The sequence below is a fragment of the Gorilla gorilla genome, chromosome 11 (assembly GCF_029281585.2).
Source record: "Gorilla gorilla gorilla isolate KB3781 chromosome 11, NHGRI_mGorGor1-v2.1_pri, whole genome shotgun sequence".
Lineage (NCBI taxonomy): Eukaryota > Metazoa > Chordata > Mammalia > Primates > Hominidae > Gorilla > Gorilla gorilla.
In genome coordinates this window covers 54,209,709-54,228,764 of record NC_073235.2, presented here as the reverse complement: position 1 = coordinate 54,228,764, position 19,056 = coordinate 54,209,709, and the positions used below count along the sequence as shown (strand labels likewise).

The 19,056-nt window shown below is 40.2% G+C and overlaps 1 protein-coding gene across 1 annotated transcript in view; it reads left to right on the top strand.

The window, feature by feature from the left end:
- The first annotated feature begins 4,049 nt into the window (after window positions 1–4,049).
- Window positions 4,050–19,056, top strand: part of NEB (nebulin) — a 236,003-nt gene continuing 220,996 nt past the window's right edge. The window contains exons 1-6 of the mRNA XM_031008470.3: window positions 4,050–4,292; window positions 6,413–6,520; window positions 7,012–7,116; window positions 7,609–7,713; window positions 8,483–8,587; window positions 14,486–14,590. Coding sequence (XP_030864330.3) covers window positions 4,050–4,292; window positions 6,413–6,520; window positions 7,012–7,116; window positions 7,609–7,713; window positions 8,483–8,587; window positions 14,486–14,590 — 771 coding nt within the window. The remainder of the gene's footprint in view (window positions 4,293–6,412; window positions 6,521–7,011; window positions 7,117–7,608; window positions 7,714–8,482; window positions 8,588–14,485; window positions 14,591–19,056) is intronic.

Genomic DNA, 19,056 nt, shown 5'->3' with positions numbered 1-19,056 from the left:
ATGAGGGAAAAAATAGAATGAATCTCGTACAATGTAACACTCAGCCTCTCTGGCTTAAATGCTGATACCACATCTTTCATGCTGATATTATCACTAGTGCGCATTTTACTTATGTACCTAAGGGTCGGAAATATCACTGTCAAACACTAATACAATTATAAATTAAATTGTCTTCCCTATGATAATAATGCCAGTAACAGTTTTTACTCTCCAACTTAAATATCCCTTGTCTTTCTTAAAATAATTGTGTACCTTTGCCACTGGAAATTGTCCTTAGTGCTAGACTTGATTGATTCAACTAGATGTCATAAAAAAGGAGGCGGCTATTTTTAGACATCCCATCCCTACCATTTTGTTCCCATTACAGCATCTGGGTCTGACCAGCAGGTGATAAACGAATAGACTGCCTGCCAGAAAGTATTGAACTGAGATCTCTTTGACCTCAAAAAAGATCATGAGCATAAGAGGGTGGTGCATTCAAAAAAATGGCCAGGGAAGATTTTAGAAAACAGAGAGGAACTAGCTTTAAAAATATGCAGAAAACAGAGAAGACCTGGCTTTAAAAATATATCTCCTTGGGATCTTGGACATCTGAAATAAAGTTTTACTGTTCTCTCTACTCTAACTTAAACTTGGAAAGAAAGAGAGAGAAGCAAGGATGTACTATCTAATTAGTGGCACAGCTCTAAAAAAAGAGTAAGATTTGGCATACAAGTTAATGCCAACCATTTAAATAATGTTGCCTCTTTTATAAGCGTATTTCTAAGATGGATTTACCAATGGTGAGAGCCCAGCAAAGGTAAAATTGAATGGTTTCCAAGGAGCTGCTTTTAAACTTGGATGCTGAGAAAATCCAAAATAGTTGTGAATCTTCCATTTTATTTTAATATTTCTTCAGAAGCCACTGATGTTTTGTGTGACCGGAGGAATGACTCTATGTGGCGTCAGCATCAAACAATATTTTCTAGTGTCCAGATGATATTTCTCATGTGCTGAAAAGTCACAACTGTAAAAAAGCAAATCTCTGTCCTGTCAGTGCTTGTGATTTTTGTTGCTATGTGTAACGACATACAGGCAGAATTAGATTTTAAATTAAAACAATAGCTCAAGAGTAAAGAAAGCACAAGAATGAGGAACATTAGGCAACTTTTAGACAATTGTTAACGCAGGTGAAATAGCACAGGCGGCCTACTGACAATGGTTAAGTAATTTGATGACACTTCACTGAAAAGAATGCAGGCCATTGAGGGAAATTTTGCATCTTAATGTTTTCCCTTTCCTTGAGTGCTGTATGTTTTGGTGTTAAAGATAAGAAAAAGGAAGCATAAAGTGTTATACTTCCATTTTTTTTTTTTTTTTTTACTAAGAAATGAGCCAAGTGTTTCATCTTTATCCCTTTCCTCACGTGCTTGGCCTAAACGAGCCTCTCCTTCTGTTCACCCTACAGAGCAGGGTGAGGCTAAGGACAGGATTCCTCTCTCCTTACACATCTGAAACCAAGTGTCAACCAGTTCCTTTCTGCATCTATTTATTGCTGGTGATGTCAGAAGTAGAACAAAAGTAGACTTGGTTTCAGATCCAGGCTGCAGATCCATCATGCAGGCCATGATGACCTCAGAGCCACTGTGGCAAATTGCAGCCTACCTTTCCCACACTTTGTGATGAAGAATCTTCTCATTTTCCCCTTCATTCCTTAGCATTTACCAATTTTCATATTAGCACCATTCTGTTTAGGACAATCACACTATTGAAAGGGACTCACCCATCACTCCAGAAGAAACTTATTACTTACTAATCAGGAGGGTATAGGAATAATTGAGATGTGGATATACTTTGGGATCTTATTATTTCCATGATGCAATCCATTTAAAAATGTATTCACACTCGAGTTTCTGTTTTAGTTTATTGTTAGTTTGCAAACAGTGAGTTTTATCACAGTTCCTCTCTGCCCAACCCACACACTCAGGATCTTCTTATTGTATTCTCTTCTCAGCAAATTCTATCTTGGGGACCATAAGAAAAAAAATTCCATGTCCCAGTAAAGTAAAATAGCTTCTCTTGATTAAAAAACAGCCTCATACATTTTTCTCAGCCCTCTGCATCTCTTTGTCCATTTGGATGGCATTCACTTTAGCTTTCCTGAAGTATTACAAAGTGAAGATGGGTTCCAAAATATGAACAGGCTCCCTCACCTACCCCTTTCCCACAGACATTCCAAATCAACCGAGCTAGTGCAGTCACCTAAGTGGTTCAGCTGAGGCAGAGGAGAGGTGGTTTCTGCTTTGGTTCTCTTGCCAATGCCTTTGTGCTCTATTTACAGTACTACACAGAAGAAGTGGTTTACGAAGAGGTGCCGGGAGAGGTAAGGCCCAGCCCACAGCTGCATAAACTGCATTCTGATTAAAGCAGGAAGAGCTTTCTCCTTTCTTAGACTCCCAGGGCTGCCACAAAGATGGCAAAAGGGATTATCTGACAGAGGATCACTCACCTACCTGTGCCCAGAAGCTGGTGTGAAAGCACAAACATTACCTGTTTGATGGATTATTTCACCTTTTTTTTCCTATTCAAAAAACCCAAGATGGCAGGGGGTGGTTCCCCCTATTTCTTCTGTGTGATATTTTTGTGTAGATGAAGCTAATTAGAATAATGTCAGTGGCTATCACCATTCTCCAACAGCAGCAGGAGGGATGGTGACAACAAGCCAAGGAGCCTTGGCTTTGTGATTGGCATAGGGACAAGCAGTTTTACTGTGTGGAGTTATAACTTGTAGGACACCATCTCTGCCACCAGGGATGGTGCCTCCAGGGCTTCGTCCCTGATGATGCATTGAAATGCTACTCAGATTTTAGCACATTAGCAATTCTAAATAACCTATTACCATAAATATTCCACTTTCAAGCTCTTTTTTTTTCAAGGTTTTGAAATACCTCTCTCATGCTTTATTTTCTGCATGCCACTGTTTCTCTCTGAGCATGACAAACAGTGATATGGATGGTTAATCCTGAAGCTTGTTCAAAGAACCTGTGACTGCATAAAAACTAGTATCTGTAGATGCCGTAATTTGGTTAATCTCTCACAGTCAACCATGCCTAGGTAATCATGGGCAGAAAACAACCTATTAGCAATGATGTGACAACACTAGAGGGGGTTTTTATAAATGTACAATTTCCTTACTAGGTTCTCTTTTCATAATTGATGCTAGAATTCTTTGGTACAGATGATATTAGCTGTGAAGGGAAGGATACTGTGAAATGGATTGAAGAGTTGGCTGCTTATCTTTTTTTCTTACATGCATTATTTTTAACCTTGGATTAGACCCAAACTTTGGGTCTTAGTGTCTTCCACTACAGCCTGCTGTAAGAAATAGTAATTTCTCACCTACTACGTAGATAGGACTGTTGTGAGGATAATTACCCCATTATGTTGTCATCATTATTCTTGTCCACCTAAGCATTTATTAGTGTGAATGGCACTCCGGTTCACATTAATTAACTGACTAAGCCAAGGGAATGAAAAATCTCTTATAATATTGATGTGATTCATTTTTTTAAAGTTCATTATTCTTTGTCTCCCACTACAGTGGAGAATGCCTAAATCCCTGCAGAACAAACGACCAATTTCCCTTAGTCATTTACAAGTTAATATTAAAGTCAAGAATTTGAGCTTTGTTTGATTATCTTAACCTTTTGTTCCCCGAACTCAAGTTTGCTTTTACTTTACCCAGGCAACTTAAGATTTTCAACTGTTTTAAAAAAATAGTTTATTGCCAATTTCCCCCCCACTACTTTGAAGTGTTCGAGTGTCTTTCTGCAAATGCAAACTTAAGGCAATGTTGCAAAGTAATAAGGAGTAAACTTTTTATTCCACGCAATCCCAACAATCAGCATTCAGATTTGTGTACATAATATGCCTTCATACGGCTACAGTGTGCCATTTCCTGCTTTGGCTTACTTTAGATATGGAGAAGTAACACCAGGAATGTAAATCTGACTTGAAGTTAGACTAATATATACTAAGATCACAGTAGCACAGTTTTTACTTTCACAACAATGTTGATCTGCATATCAAATTTTCAGACAATAACAAAAATTTATGAGACTACGACAACAAGGACATCTGACTATGAGCAATCAGAAACTTCCAAACCAGCTCTGGCACAGCCAGCACTGGCACAACCAGCATCAGCAAAGCCGGTGGAGAGGAGGAAGGTCATCCGGAAGAAAGTGGACCCTTCAAAGTTCATGACCCCCTACATTGCACACAGTCAGAAAATGCAGGATCTTTTTAGCCCAGTAAGTTTCAAAAAACTTCTGCTAACCTGGCTTGATTATTAAGAAATTACTGATCTCAACCCACTCTGTTTTGGATGCTGGCTGGATTTGTTTCTCAAACCTGTATGAAACAAAAACTTATTTTGCAAATTATAGGCTCTCGTGACTGTTGAATTTTCCTTTTATGTAATTCATTTATACCATTGCAGCATAAGAAAGCATTCTTATTGAAATCATTCTTGCAAAATAAGCATAAGGCCAATCATAAAGCATTTATTGGTATTTAATCACTATTAGCCAATCTAGAATAATGAAATCATAAATACAGATTTAATTTAGGCCAGTTCACAGAAGCTACTTAACATATTTAAACAATGTCAGCAGAATAGCTTCTTAGTATACTAGCTAACAGCATATAAAAAGGTATGTAAAGAGGTGTATAGTGAAGAAGACCATTTATTTTAAAAATCCAAGATCAGACTAAGAACTCATTTGAAATTGAGGATCTGAATGTTTGGCTATACCTTAAAACAGTGGTTATTAACCATGGCTGCACACTGGAACCCCCTGGGAATTTTAAAACTAATGATGCTGAGGCCATTCTAGTTTAATTTGTTCAGAGTTGGGACTGTGCAGAAAGATTTTTTTTTTTTTTTTTAAGAAACAGAATCTTTCTCTGTAGCCCAGGCTGGATCAAGCAATAGCTTGATCACAGCTCACTTCAGCCCCAGACCCCTGGGCTGAAGCAATCCTCCTACCTCAGTCTCCCTAGTAGCTAGGACTACAGGTGCATGCCACCATGTCTGGCTAATTAAAAAAAAATTGTAGGATCTCCTAATTATTTTTTCATAGAGGTAGGGTCTTGCTATGTTGCCCAGGATGGTCGTAAACTCCTGGCCACAGGTGATCCTCCCACCTTGGCCCCACAAAACATTAGAATTATAGGCATAAGCCACCATGCCCAGCCCTGTACAAAAGGATTTTAAAAAGCTGCCCAGATGATTCTAATGTGTACCCAGGTTGAGAATCACTGCTCTCAATGGTCCCTGGTCCTTAGATTCCCATGCACAGTTCTGTAAGTTACACTGACTGATTCAGACAGATTCAGACACATTTCAATGGGTCTAATTTGTTGATTGTCCATGGTGGGCTGAGGTCTCACTGGGTGGCTTGATTGCATGTCCTCTGGAGGCTTAAAAAAATGAAATGTAGCTTAAGAGAACATTGGATTATATAAGACTAAAGTTTATGTCAAAAGCATCCTATTGAGGTTGAGCAATACATACTCACTTTTCATTAAATGATAGCAGCTCACTGTTTGGTAAAATTCTAGTTCAGAGCCTAAAATGATCTAAGACAGGTTTCTAGAAACAAGATTTTCTTACCTTCTTTAGTGCTGCAGTATTCAGCAAGGATAGAATTTTTTGTCAATATATTGCCATACATTCTTATTAATTCAGATCCTATGAACCTAGAATTTCTGATGTTCTGAACAGAATGCCTGTAATAGTTTTTAAGTGGTTAGTAACCAAATCAATAGTATAATTTAGATTGTTCACTACTCCACTTAAGAGTATTCCCAAAACATTTATAATGATAAATTATGCACATTATCATTAAAGCAAGAATTCATTGTGTATTCAGCAGAAATAATAAAATCACATTCCTAAATTTACAGAATATAATTCAGACCTGCCATTAATTCAGCTGGTGTCTCAGCTATCTGAACTACTGAAGTTTAGCTGCAACTTCTGAATTGAATATTTTTGCATTGTATTAACACTCAAATATTTTCAGAATTAACTCAATTTCTATATTTATTTTCTAAAATAATTGAGGTTTAGGCTTTTTATGTATGCATTCAGACAAAAAAAAAAGATTGAAAGAATCATTTTAGGGTATTTCCAAGACAATAGTCTATAATAAATTTGCATTGTCTCCAAGATCCAACCATGTTTAGGAGAAGCAATTATCAAATCTATTTTAGTTTTTGCTGAGAGTTGGGGTAGGGGACAAAAAGAAAGCTATTACAATTGATAATTGCTATAACTTGAAGGATTTTTTTTTATCAAATGGGGTGAGTATGTTGCCTGAAATTTTCACTGCTGTCTTGTTAGGCTAATATCTGATATTCTTTTCAGAATAAATACAAGGAGAAGTTTGAGAAAACAAAAGGACAGCCATACGCCAGCACAACAGATACTCCAGAACTTCGCAGAATCAAAAAAGCACAAGATCAACTCAGTGAGGTGGGCTGCATTGCTGAAATAAAGGAGAGGGACATTTCAAAATACACCTACTGCTGGGAATTGTGGGCTCTAAATATGTGCTGTGAGAATGAGCAGTTGAATTACCATGAGCTAGTTCACAAATCTAGAAAAGCATGAACCATAGGTCATGTTGCTGTAAATGTGAACCCAAAGAAACTTCTAAAAGCTTGGCTTAGCAACTTAGCTTAAGAGGAGACTATGAGATGGAAGCTCCAACTCACTGTGGTTCTCCACACTGTAGCACAGTAAGGCCAAGAAGCAGCAGGCTGGAGATCCAGCCAGGAAAGCAGACAAGCAGTAAATGCAGGTGCTTCTTTGAAGATCACATTTTTCCAGCTAAAATGCAGAAACTATGCTTTGTGATGCAGACCTAGAGTCATTGGGGTAATGCTCTGTGGTTATAAGAAATTCCTTAATATACTCACATGTACATGCCTGTCATGAACTCTAACTGTGCATTATTTGGGCAGGTTAAGTATCGAATGGATGGTGATGTTGCTAAGACTATATGTCACGTAGATGAAAAAGCAAAGGATATTGAACATGCAAAGAAAGTGTCGCAGCAAGTCAGTAAGGTAAGGCAATGATATGGATGGCTGGGGTACTCAGTAGCATGTGCATCACCTCTGCATTGTCTTATAGGAGAAAATTGGACAGGCCTGATCCTGCCCACCAGCCTCATGGGCAGTGTGAGTTCAATACCTGTATTCATCAAGGAGGCTGCACAGATGACTGAGTGGCCTGTAGAACCTATGGGTGGATGGAAGAGTCCATGCCCTGCCCAAAGAGGCAGCTGTGACTCGGCTCCAGGCTGTTGCTGCATGAAGTCCCAGTGTCGCCAAAGAAGCTGAGGAGCTAAATTTTTAATTGAAAGGAATTAGAATTTTCAATCAAAAGCTGACTATTGCAGGAAAAGTATTATAGGATGTTGGCATGGTCAATGTTTTCCTAGTAACCCATTGGCAGCCTTTGAGCAAGCATGCCTTCATGAGTCTCCCTTTGTTGTTTAAATCCTCATGCCTTTGGGTGAGACCTCAAGCCACAGATCCTCTACTCCTTCTGTCTAGGTTTTATACAAGCAGAACTGGGAAGACACCAAGGATAAGTACCTGCTTCCTCCTGATGCCCCTGAACTTGTCCAGGCCGTTAAGAACACCGCCATGTTCAGCAAGGTAAGGGCCTGCTCCATTGCCACTTCTATCTTCCTATGTCATCCCATCATATACTTCATGTAATACTTGGTGGACTGTTGATCATCTGGAATACAATTCCCCAATCTTTTTATGAGTAGCCTTGAGACATGTGAGACTGCAGGGATAGGGCTTGGCAAAAAGGAACTGAGAGGAAAGCTCCTAGGCAGAGTGGGGAGAGGGTCCTTTGGGAACCTGAGCAACCTGGGGGCAGAGGGGAGTGTCTGTGGAGAATAAAGGTGCTCTGGAGAACCAGCTGAGAGAGCCACAAAGTAATATCTCAAAATTGTCTGTAGACCCTCTGGTATACTTTGGATGTCCCTGGCTATTACTCTAATTAGAGGTTTATTTTGTGCCCCTTCTTGCAAGTGTCCTGTATGGCCCTGAACTACGTGAAGTGCTTCCTGGCTCCTTACATTGTGTTAGCACTTGTAAGTGCTATTAATAAACAATGACAAATAATGACCAAAAAAAGAAAAAAAAAAAAAAACAAGAAGGCAGGTAGAGTCACAGAGAAGATGAAACAAAATCAGACACATCTGCCCCTCTGAAAATAAGAAAAAGCAGGGCATGCTATCAGTAAAAATGACTTGGGTTGGATGGAAAGTGGGAAGTTATCTGTGAATTTCATTTACCTTTGCTCTCACCTGGCCCTTGGTTCTTTAGGTTATTAATGGATGAATTCAAAACTATGTATTTTGTGTAAACGTGACCCTACTTCCTCCTAACTTTTCACTCTTTTTTGATTTAGAAACTGTACACTGAAGACTGGGAAGCAGACAAAAGTTTGTTTTACCCCTACAATGATAGCCCGGAACTGAGGAGAGTTGCCCAGGCCCAGAAAGCTCTCAGTGATGTAAGTGAAATGCAAGTGGCACCACTTAGGTGTGCAGAATCAGGGGAACTTGAACATATTCTGGCCAGATGGTCACTGCAACTCTTCTGTATAAGAGACTAAATGTTGTATTTCAGAGGAGTATGTCTAGAATTGTTATAATTTATGATGTCTCATTTAAATTAGATATAATTTACACTTTATATTAAATATAATCTTGTCCAGTTCCCTCTTCTTATAGGTGGCAAACCTGAATCTGGGGTCACATTAGTTAGTGGCAGAGCCCAGGCTTGTGAGCCCAAGACTAGTATTCTTCCCATTAGAGCATGAGTCCTTCTTTCCCCTTGGCTCTGGTTGAAGTTGTTCTGTGACAACAGAATGACAATTTTTAAAAACCTATTGTAATCATAGCCACCTTCCCAAATCTATTAAGTAAACAATGTTATGGAAGGGTTGTGCCTTACTATTCTAATCATCAAGTCCAAATTGTGGTGTGTCTCCCTTTTTCTGTGTGTGGGACCTGACTAGTGTACTTGTTAAAACATATTTGTGGCTGGATGTGGTGACTCACCCCTGTAATCCCAGCAGTTTGGAAGGCCAAGAGGGGAGGATTGCTTGAAGCCAGGAGTCTGAGATCAGCCTGGGCAACAAAGCAAGACCTCATCTCTACAAAATATATTTTTTAAAAATTAGCCAAGTGTGGGGGTGCATGCCTGTAGTCTCAGCTACTCAGGAGGCTGAGGTAGGAGGATCACTTGAACCCAGGAGGTCGAGGCTGCAGTGAGCTATGATCAAGCCACTGCACTCCAGCCTGGGCAACAGCGAGACCCCCATCTTAAAAACAAACAAACAAACAATGACCACACCAACAACAACTAAACAAACCAAAAACACATTTGTATAGTTATCCCACAAAGAGCTCTTGCTATCAGAAGATACTTCAGTTAGTGAAAAATCAGTGATCCCACTTGCCGGAATTTTGGTATCCTAGACCTTGAAAACTGTATGTTAGAGGAACTTAAAAGGCTTAATAGAGTCCTTGGCTTGAAACCAGCAGCAACGGCAGCAGAGAGACCCACTTGGGCCTAACACTCTCCCTTATTTTGAGGTACTTTCTTACATGACCATTGGATTTGCGGGAGGCCATATTGAAAATCCAGACTGCTACTCCAGTCTTCAGCAGAGCACTGTATTATAAAGTGACAAGTTATTTGACATTCAGTTGTCGGTTAGATCCCTGGATCCCTGGAACCTCTTATACTCAATTTGGACTTAGTAAGCCAGTTCAGAGTGATTGGGATTTACTTCTAATGGAATCTATGGTCTGATCTTGCCATGAACCAAAATTATACACACCAATTTGATGGTGTCTCCAACTTTTGAGGTCTAATTTTTAACGCCACCCTCTTCATATCACCTGCAAGTTTAGTGGACATCTTTTTCTATTTCATTTTCTATGTAATTGGTTAAAATATAACACAGATACAGTCGTATCCTTCCACAGGTAAGTTAGGAAATAGAGAAGGTGTAACAAAATTTTGAAGTCATCTAGCACATGATACCAGTTTTATTGTGTGAGTACTTCTTGCTTCTCTTTCAAGATTAGCTTTTTGATTCTGTATCTCACAGATTCACAATATTGTTACATGGCTGTTACCAAATGATCAATAGTTATTTATTGGAAGTCTATTATGCATGCACACCTGGCAGGATAGAAAAGTACTACAAGCAGTTTTCATCCTTTCCTCTTAGAATTTATAATCAGGCTGATAAAATAAAAGTATGATATATCAAACAACAAGAAAAAAGTTAAAAATGAAACAAAACCCAACAGTCTAATACTTGCTACAAGACAGACAGAACACGTGTGAGTAATCAGAGAAGGCCATGTGGAGGTGGTGGTCCCGAGGGCATGGGTGGTGATGAAGAAAGGCATTTTGAGTAGAGGGAGCACTTGAACAAAGGGACACAGGTAAAATGAGGTCTGAGTTTTGAGGGACAAGGAAAATGAATGATGGGAGTGCCTCATTTGGAGGGCACTTGTGAGAATGCCGGCAGCAGGACCTTGAAAGGCAGACAAAATTGCTTCGACATGGAACGGTAATAAATAAGAGGCATCATAAGATTTTGGAGCGGAAAACAGCATGATAAAAATAGAATCTGGAGTAATTTTGATGAGCAATATGATAGATTGAGATTAGGAAATACAGGAAAAACTGGGTAATTTGGAGAAATCTATTTTAGTAATAATTAGGGCAAAGGAGAGGAAGAAAGGAATCTGAGGGTAATAAGTATTAATAGGCATGAATGGCATTGGATATTGGAGCCAAAGGAGAGAAAGAAGCCCTAGAGAAGCTTCTGACTGTAGACTGGTGGTCTGGGTGAGAAGGGGCACAGCTGGTAAAGATGCGTTAATGGAAAGAGAAATGGAGTTGAGATGATTGAAGGAAACTTCAGATCAAGGCATCCTATGGATAAATTAGAGAGTTCCATTGCTCAGGTGTGAGACCAGGGCAAGAAATTAACATTTGAGAGTCATTAGAACAAAGTGATAGCCAAAGACATGAACATCTATGAGGGAAGCAGAAGAGTGCATGGCCAAGGGCAGAGTTTTGGAGGACACCCACACTTAGGACTGAACAGGAGCCAGCAAAAGGATGAGGGAACAAACAGCGAAGTTGAAAAGGAACCAGGAAATGCCATGTCACGTAAGCCTGGGAGAGGTTTCCAAGAAGACAGTTAATCTCCTATCTCCCTTCATCTATCAAATGGAGAGATGAAGGATTACCTTCATACCATTCTAATGCTATGGACTTTGAACAATGAAAGTTGGCCACATGTTTTGAGCAATTACAGTAGAAGATGTAATGAAAGAGAACATACAATAATGAAGTAAAGTCTTCCCTGCTATTCCTCAAAAAGATGTGACATTTAAGGCATAGCTTTTATTTTAATTGCAGATCAAGTGTGCACTCAGTATCAGATTATTGACATGCCTATTAATACTGTTGTCAGTACTATGAACTTCTACAATTATTGGGCACAGAGCCCTAAGCAAGCTGTTGTTTGCAGAATGCACCACTGGGTAGGCACATAGATTTCTGGCTAAGCTCTTGGGCTTAGAAGCTGTTGCTATCTCTCCTGTACCGTCTTCCTGTGTCCTTCTTAATCTACTTATCATGTTTTCCTTATTACCTAAGTAGAGACAAACTACTTTGCACACACTAAGAGTCTTTAAGCTGATGCAGAATACTGAACTTTTTTTTTTTTACTTTTTTAAAAATCAGATCATTCTCCATAACAACAGAATTCTAACTAAACAGAATTCTGAAGAAGGTTCCTGAGAAATTAGGACTTCTAGATCTGATTTGTCTGAAACTTCTTGGCAGGATGTCATACTTAATAAACATTTATCCTATTCAAATGTTGCTTTTACCCTAAGGACTTAACCAGCCATGAAAAATCCTGTTGTCCTATGCCTAAAATAAAGTCTTCAGTTTGTATTTTTTTTTTTTTTTTTTTTTTTTTTTGAGACAGGGTCTCACTCTGTCACCCAGGCTGGAGTGCAGTGATACAATCTTGGCTTATTGGCTTATTGCAACCTCCACCTCCCAGGCTCAAGTGATCCTCTCACTTCAGCCTCCCAAGTAGCTGGGACTACAGGTGCACACCACCACACCCGGCTAATTTTTGTATTTTTGGTAGAGACAGGGTTTCACCATATTGCCCTGGCTGGTCTTGAACCTTTGAGCAATTCATCCACCTTTGCCTCCCAAAGTGCTGGGATTACAGGCGTGAGTCACCGTGCCTTGCTTAACTTATTTAAAAGAAATTAAGCCAGGCTTGTTTGTGGAATTTGTGTAAATACATTTCAAAATCTGTCTTTTGTATCCCAATTGATTTGATGTCCATGAAAGCTTTTGTTATAGGCACTAGGTAGATATTATTGGTATAAGATACAGTTAGACTTGGTTAAAGTATAAAGATGATTGGGACCTTGGGATTCTTCAACTGCTTTACTTGATAAATAAGAATACTGCCATGAGGAAGGGAAAATAATCGTAGAAACTTCACAGTTGTGTCGTGGAAGATTAGAAAGATAATTCTCCTCTTGAGACATTCCCCCATGGCCTCAGTGTGTAAGACACACATTGAGATGTCATTCATGGACTCTTGCTCTAGCTAGGTACTATGCAGGCCACAAGGGTTCCCAAGGATAGGACGTCTTCTTTGCCATCCCAGAGCTCACAGTCAAGAGGAAAGAGACATGTAGACAAAAAATTACAGTGTCATCTGACGACCCCTCTAAAGGAGGTAATGGCCAAGTTGAGTGAGATCCCAGGAGAAGGTCATCGCATCTGGCTCAGAAGTCAGGGAAGGCTTGAGAGGGGAATCATGGTGTCCTGAGCCATGGAGAGGAAACAGCGGTTTGCAGACAGATGGGGAGAGGGAACAGCATGTACGAGGCCCTGAAGCATCTGAGGGCTTCATGTATCTGGGGATCTATGAATAGTTCTGCATTGTTCGAAGCAGGGGCCAAGTCTGGTGGAACAAAAAAACCAGAGGAATCAGAAATGAAGAGAGAAAGGAGGGCAAGAGAGAAGGATATGCATTATTTGTGGGCACCATACTTATTTTAAGGTGTTAGAAGTCTTTTATAGGCTGAAGGGAAGGAGCTAATGAAGAAGGAGAGTTTGGGGTTGTGAGAAAGAGGAGGGATGACTGAGAGAGCTGGGTGCAAAAGGATATGCTGGAAAGGGCAGCACCCTGGGTGCAGGAGTCATTCCCTCTGAAGGATGTTTCTCCTCTGAGCCAGGGAAGGGGTGGGAGAGGCAGGGATGAATATGGAGAAGATAAGTGTGTAGCGTTTCTTTACTCTATGAAAGAGGAAGCTGAGAGTAAGGTGGAGTTGATTGTGGGCTTAAGGACAGTGTTGGGGTTTTAGACTGGCCCCTGAGAGTAGGGACTAACCAGAGACTCATAATGGGCTGTGAAAGTTTCCTTGAAGACAAAATGGCATTAGTATACCATAGGGTCATAGAGTATTGGGCACAGAACCCCAAGCAAGCTGTTGTTCACAGAACATACCACTGTGCAGGCATGTAGATTTCAAGCTAAGTGCTGGGGTTCGGAGTCTCCCTGCCCTGTACCTTCTTCCTGTGTCCCTCTTAACCCTACTCATCATGTTAGCATTGCCTAATCCATGGAGTTGCAGGTTTTCTTCTGTGGCATTCAGCATCCTAGGCATAAGAACAGAGGAAGTTGGCCAGGTGCGGTGGCTCACGCCTGTAATCCCAGCACTTTGGGAGGCCAGGGCAGGCAGACCATGAGATCAGTTTGTTCTGCTTGTCAGGAGATCAAGCCCATCCTGGCTAGCATGGTGAAACCCCGTCTCTACTAAAAATACAAAAAATTAGCCAGGCACGGTGGCGGGTGCCTGTAGTCCCAGCTGCTCGGGAGGCTGAGGCAGGAGAATGGCGTGAACCCAGGAGGCGGAGCTTGCAGTGAGCCGAGATCGCGCTACTGCATTCCAGCCTGGGCAACATAGCGAGACTCCATCTGAAAAAAAAAAAAAAAAAAAAGAACAGAGGAGGTATATGGTCAAGTCGATCCAAGGCTGGGGGTTTATTGACTGTGATAAAAAGACAAGGGGTTGGGAGTTGAAGATGCTGGTTAAGAGAATAATTGCAGTTGCAAACCATGGCATGGAAATGAATGGAAGAAAGCAGATCTAGGGCCATGAGTCCTGAGGAGGAGGGAAGAAAATTCAGCAAAATAGAAATCACTGGCAGTACTGAGAGCAATGGTATGTAACATCTAGAAGGACAAATTATAACATGTTACACTAAAATTGAAGACTTCAATAAAGATGAAAGCATAATCGTTTTTAAAATACATCCCTGTCTTTTATTTCATCAGGTTGCCTACAAAAAAGGTCTCGCTGAACAGCAAGCTCAATTCACGCCTCTGGCCGATCCTCCAGATATAGAATTTGCCAAGAAAGTAACCAATCAAGTGAGCAAGGTAAGTAAATAGAGCTGGGACATTGCCTCCCTTGAAGACTCTGCTTAATAATTTCAACCATCAGAGAGGGTTACTAAAGGTGAGACTGAAGATAAAACACAAACACTAGGAGTATTTTTACATATGATCTCCAAAGACTCTACAGCAAAAGCAATACATCCATAAACGTCAAGAACTGTGTTAATAAATGTTTAGCCAGCTTGATGACTCAGTAATTGATAAATGTGAAAATCACCTTTTGAAAACAGAAGCCATGTTCTAATGTCACTTGACATTTTTACTTATGACAGTAATACTACAGAGTCACCAAATAACCACACTTCCGTGAAGAGCTGGTTTAAATTCACAGTGAAGACCTTGGATAGTTCTATCCTATCCATCACACTTGGAAAAATAAGAATGTGTCTCAGATATAGCTTAGTTAACAGCAGTGGGCAGTGGACCTCATAACTTTTAAGGCCCTAACAAACAGCTTAGTCTACCTATATTTAGGCAGTAAACTAGCTCTGAGGAATGTGGCTCTGATGAGGAATGCGGAGACACAGATGCTTAGCTGAGGAATAGGCCCATGCTAAATTCCTATTTTAAATTGGTCCAAATCAGACCATTTTCTCCTGGGATACTGCTGCTTTTAAATACTTTATCTTGCCCTCTGTGGAGATGAGTGTCAGTTTGTTCTGCTTGAATTTTGATGAAACCTCAAGATTTTTATCTTAAGCATTTTCTGGTAAAGTATCTAGTAGAGAAGAATGATGAAATGATATGGATAATGATGTCTATTCAGTGATGTTTGTTAGTGTTTTATATTGTAGATTACCTAACTGTGTAACTATGAGCTGTTTGGATAAAGGATCTAGTAAGTATAGTAAAATTTCACTAATAGGAATACTATCAATATGAAATTTTGCCCAAGGCTAAGCAGAAATTAACTTTAGAACTGTACATAAATACATGATCCATTGAAAGTTTTTATATCGGCCAGGCACGGTGGCTCACGCCTGTAATCCCAGCACTTTGGGAGGCCAAGGTGGGTTGATCACCTGTCAGGAATTCGAGACCAGCCTGGCCAACATGGTGAAACCCCATCTCTACTAACAACACAAAAAATTAGCCAGGCGTGGTGGCGGGCGCCTGTAATCTCAGCTACTTGGGAGGCTGAGGCAGGAGAATCACTTGATCCCGGGAAGCGGAGGTTGCAGTGAGCCGAGATTGTGCCATTACACTCCAGCCTGGGCAACAAGTGTGAAACTGTCTCAAAAAGAGAAAAAAAGAAAAAAAAAAAGAAAGAAAGTGTTGATTTGTAAATAAGACAGGGGAGAAGGACAACTTATCTTTTTGGAAGAAAAATAAAAAGGTGTTTTCAAGTGGTCATTTAGAAAGAAAAAGGAATCTATTTTTAAATTTTTATTTAAAGTCTATTTTAAAAGATACTTTACTAAGGAAACATTCTTTTGCCTTATTTAAGTATGCAGTGGGGATTCTTAAAAGTGATTTTTGAAAATCACTTTCAAACTCCTCTATAATCATTCTCTCCACCAATTTAGACTTGCCAGTTGGTTTAGTGCTACACTCTCCAGTACAGTAGACACTAGCCAAATGTGACTAGGAAGCACCTGAATTTGATCAGTATAAACTGAGTATATAAGTCAGCTTGGGCTTGTACAACAAAATACCATACATTGGGTGGCTTAAACAATAGACGTTTATTTTCTCACAGTTCTGGAGGCTGGGAGTCTAAGATCACGGATTCAGTTCCTGGTGAGAGACCCCTTCCTGGCTTGTAGATAGCTGCCTTCTCATTGTGTTCTTACACATTGGAGACAGAGAGCCAGCTCTGATCTCTTCCTCTTCTTCCTCTTGTTATAAGGATGATAATCTCGTTATGGGGTTCCCACCCTCATGACCTCACCTAAACTTAATTGCTTCCCAAATCCCCTTACCTTCAAGTACCATCACATGCTTGTGAGTTAGGTCTTCAACATATGAATTTGGGGGGTGGGGATATAGACATTCATCCCATAACACTTAGTGTCCAATATGTGAGAAATAGACACTGGATCTTGAATATTTAATTATGAAGAAAAGAAAGTTTCAAATTAATATTTTTATGTTGATTACATGTTGGAATGTTAATTTTCAGATCTACTGGGTTCAGTAAACTGTATTATTAAAGTTATTTCCCACATGTTTCTTTCTACATTTAAAAATGTGGCTACAAGAATGACTTGCATTATATATGCATTGGATGGCACCACTCTAGGTGGGCAAGGTGACAATGTTGGTTACTTTGAAAGCATTGCCAGAACTGGCTTTGCCCTGTGGAGTAATAATATGAGCTAAGGGGAGGTGGCTGTGGAAAAAGGTCACTGGATTTGGCCATGGTGACATTATTTATTCCCAGTCTTAACCCAGATTTCTGAGTTCTTAATGACTATTGTGCATCCAAAATAATAGTTGTGTTAGGGAGAAATGCTTGTGATTGGTAGAAGTCCACCCAACAACAAACCATCCAACAAGGGAGGCACAGGGCTGCCAAGAGTGACTTACCTCTGGTACTATCTTCCCTCCTCACTCTCAAGATGTCTTGGCCCATGTTGCAGCAGGATCATATCTTCTTTCTCCCTAAAATAGGATAAAAATCTCCTTTATCTACCCTAGAACTTAAAGTATAAAAAAATAAATTTTTTAAAAAACCTCCTTTATCTAGTCACTCACATGCATTTAAACTCAATATCCCCTTGTTGAATCATGTCTCCCAGATCCATCTGTTGGGGCCAAGGGGTCCTCCTTGGCCCACTGAAGGTTGGCTGAAAAATCAACTTGCAAAAGGCGGATTAATTGGAGAAAAGGCATACAAATTTATTTAACGTGCACACACGGGAGCCTTCAGAATGAAGCTCCAGCTCCCCAGGGGATGCAGAAGCTTATATACCATCTTGAGGTTACAGAAAGACTATGAACTTGGATCCTGGCAAAACAGGTTATGGGGAGTGGGGAGAAGAGGAATTCTGTTGAGGAGCAAGAAATGATTACTAGGGAGAATTCAATGGGTTTGAAGAACATACAATAGTCTGGGGTGAAGTCTGTTGGGCCCACAAAGCGAACAATGATTTATGACAGTAGCCTGTCCAGGTTTCTGACAGACTTTAGTCTTCCCTCCTGCAATATAGGTTCAGTTGAAAACTCAGGGAAGGGGTCAGAGGGAATTGTTTTCTTCTTTGGTAGGTCCGGACCTTAGACAGATAAGGAAACTTGAGCCTGTGCTTTGGGAGAGTTAGAGGATTGAGAGATAGGATGGGGGTGGGAGGTTAGCGGGGAAACAATTTTTCTTCTTAGTGGGTCTGTCTGGTCTTTATGTAGAAAGAAGTCTCTTTTAGCTTCCATTAATCTCTAAGGGCCTTTAATTCAAAATACTCATTATACTAGGGAGCCATATTTTGGGGTGGAGTTCTCTGTGCATCCTCACACCCTTTTCTTACAGCTCCCAGTTCAGATGGTAATGATTGCATATCTGCAGTGATTACACTAATGTTACCTTCCGTTTGCCAGCCTTCCTTACTACACCTGTCAGAATCAATTCTCTCACCTTTGTCTTTGGCCAAAGCCATTAGCTACATACTTCCTTCTGTCTCAGCTGTATTTTGTAGCTCTAACATAGATGAACAGTCAGAGTTGTTCATAGAAACAGGTCTTCCAGGTGGGGAAGCTATGCACACCATGACCAGCTGAAAGTGGGGCCCTGAATGCAACACTGGAAAGTCCCTTAAGTTTCTCTGTGCCTGCCTCTCTGCTCCTTTCCAGATCCACAAAAGAAAAAATATGAGATTTCAGGTTGGAATTTCCCACTGATACCAACTGGAGCCTAAATTTTTTTTAAAAAAATAATATTTCAGTAACATATTGTTACACAGCATGAAGATACGAGGCCCGGGTCCTCTAAAACCATGGAAATTCTTCTATCACATAGAATTGGGAAGATTTCCATTGATTTCACCAGAAGAGATTTGACTGAGTCAAGCAGGCAGTGTTAGGCCCACTGTGGACAATAAAAATACCAGCTGGGTTCTTTATACGTTTTCTGCAGGGATAACTTTTCTATGAATGGACCCATCAGGAGTCCCAGTGCTTAGCTACTCACAGAAAAAGAGAAGGGCAATTAACTGGCTTCGTATTCCTTTCCATTTGGTAACCACATAAAAATTACAGATTCAGATGTTGAAAGTAGATAATGAAGCTATATATTTAAGCAAGACACAGGGTACCCAGTTTGTGGCCCCATGGAAGTCCCCTCAGCTGACCTCTGAGGAGAAGGAAAACAATCTTACTGTATCTATGGACGCATGGTCACCCTCTTACCCAGAGAAGGTGTCCCAGAGCTTGGAATTGTGCTGACATACATTCCTCTGTTAAACAAACCAAAAAAATTCTAGAGAAGTTAAACTGACTCTTCCAAGTTTCCATCGTTC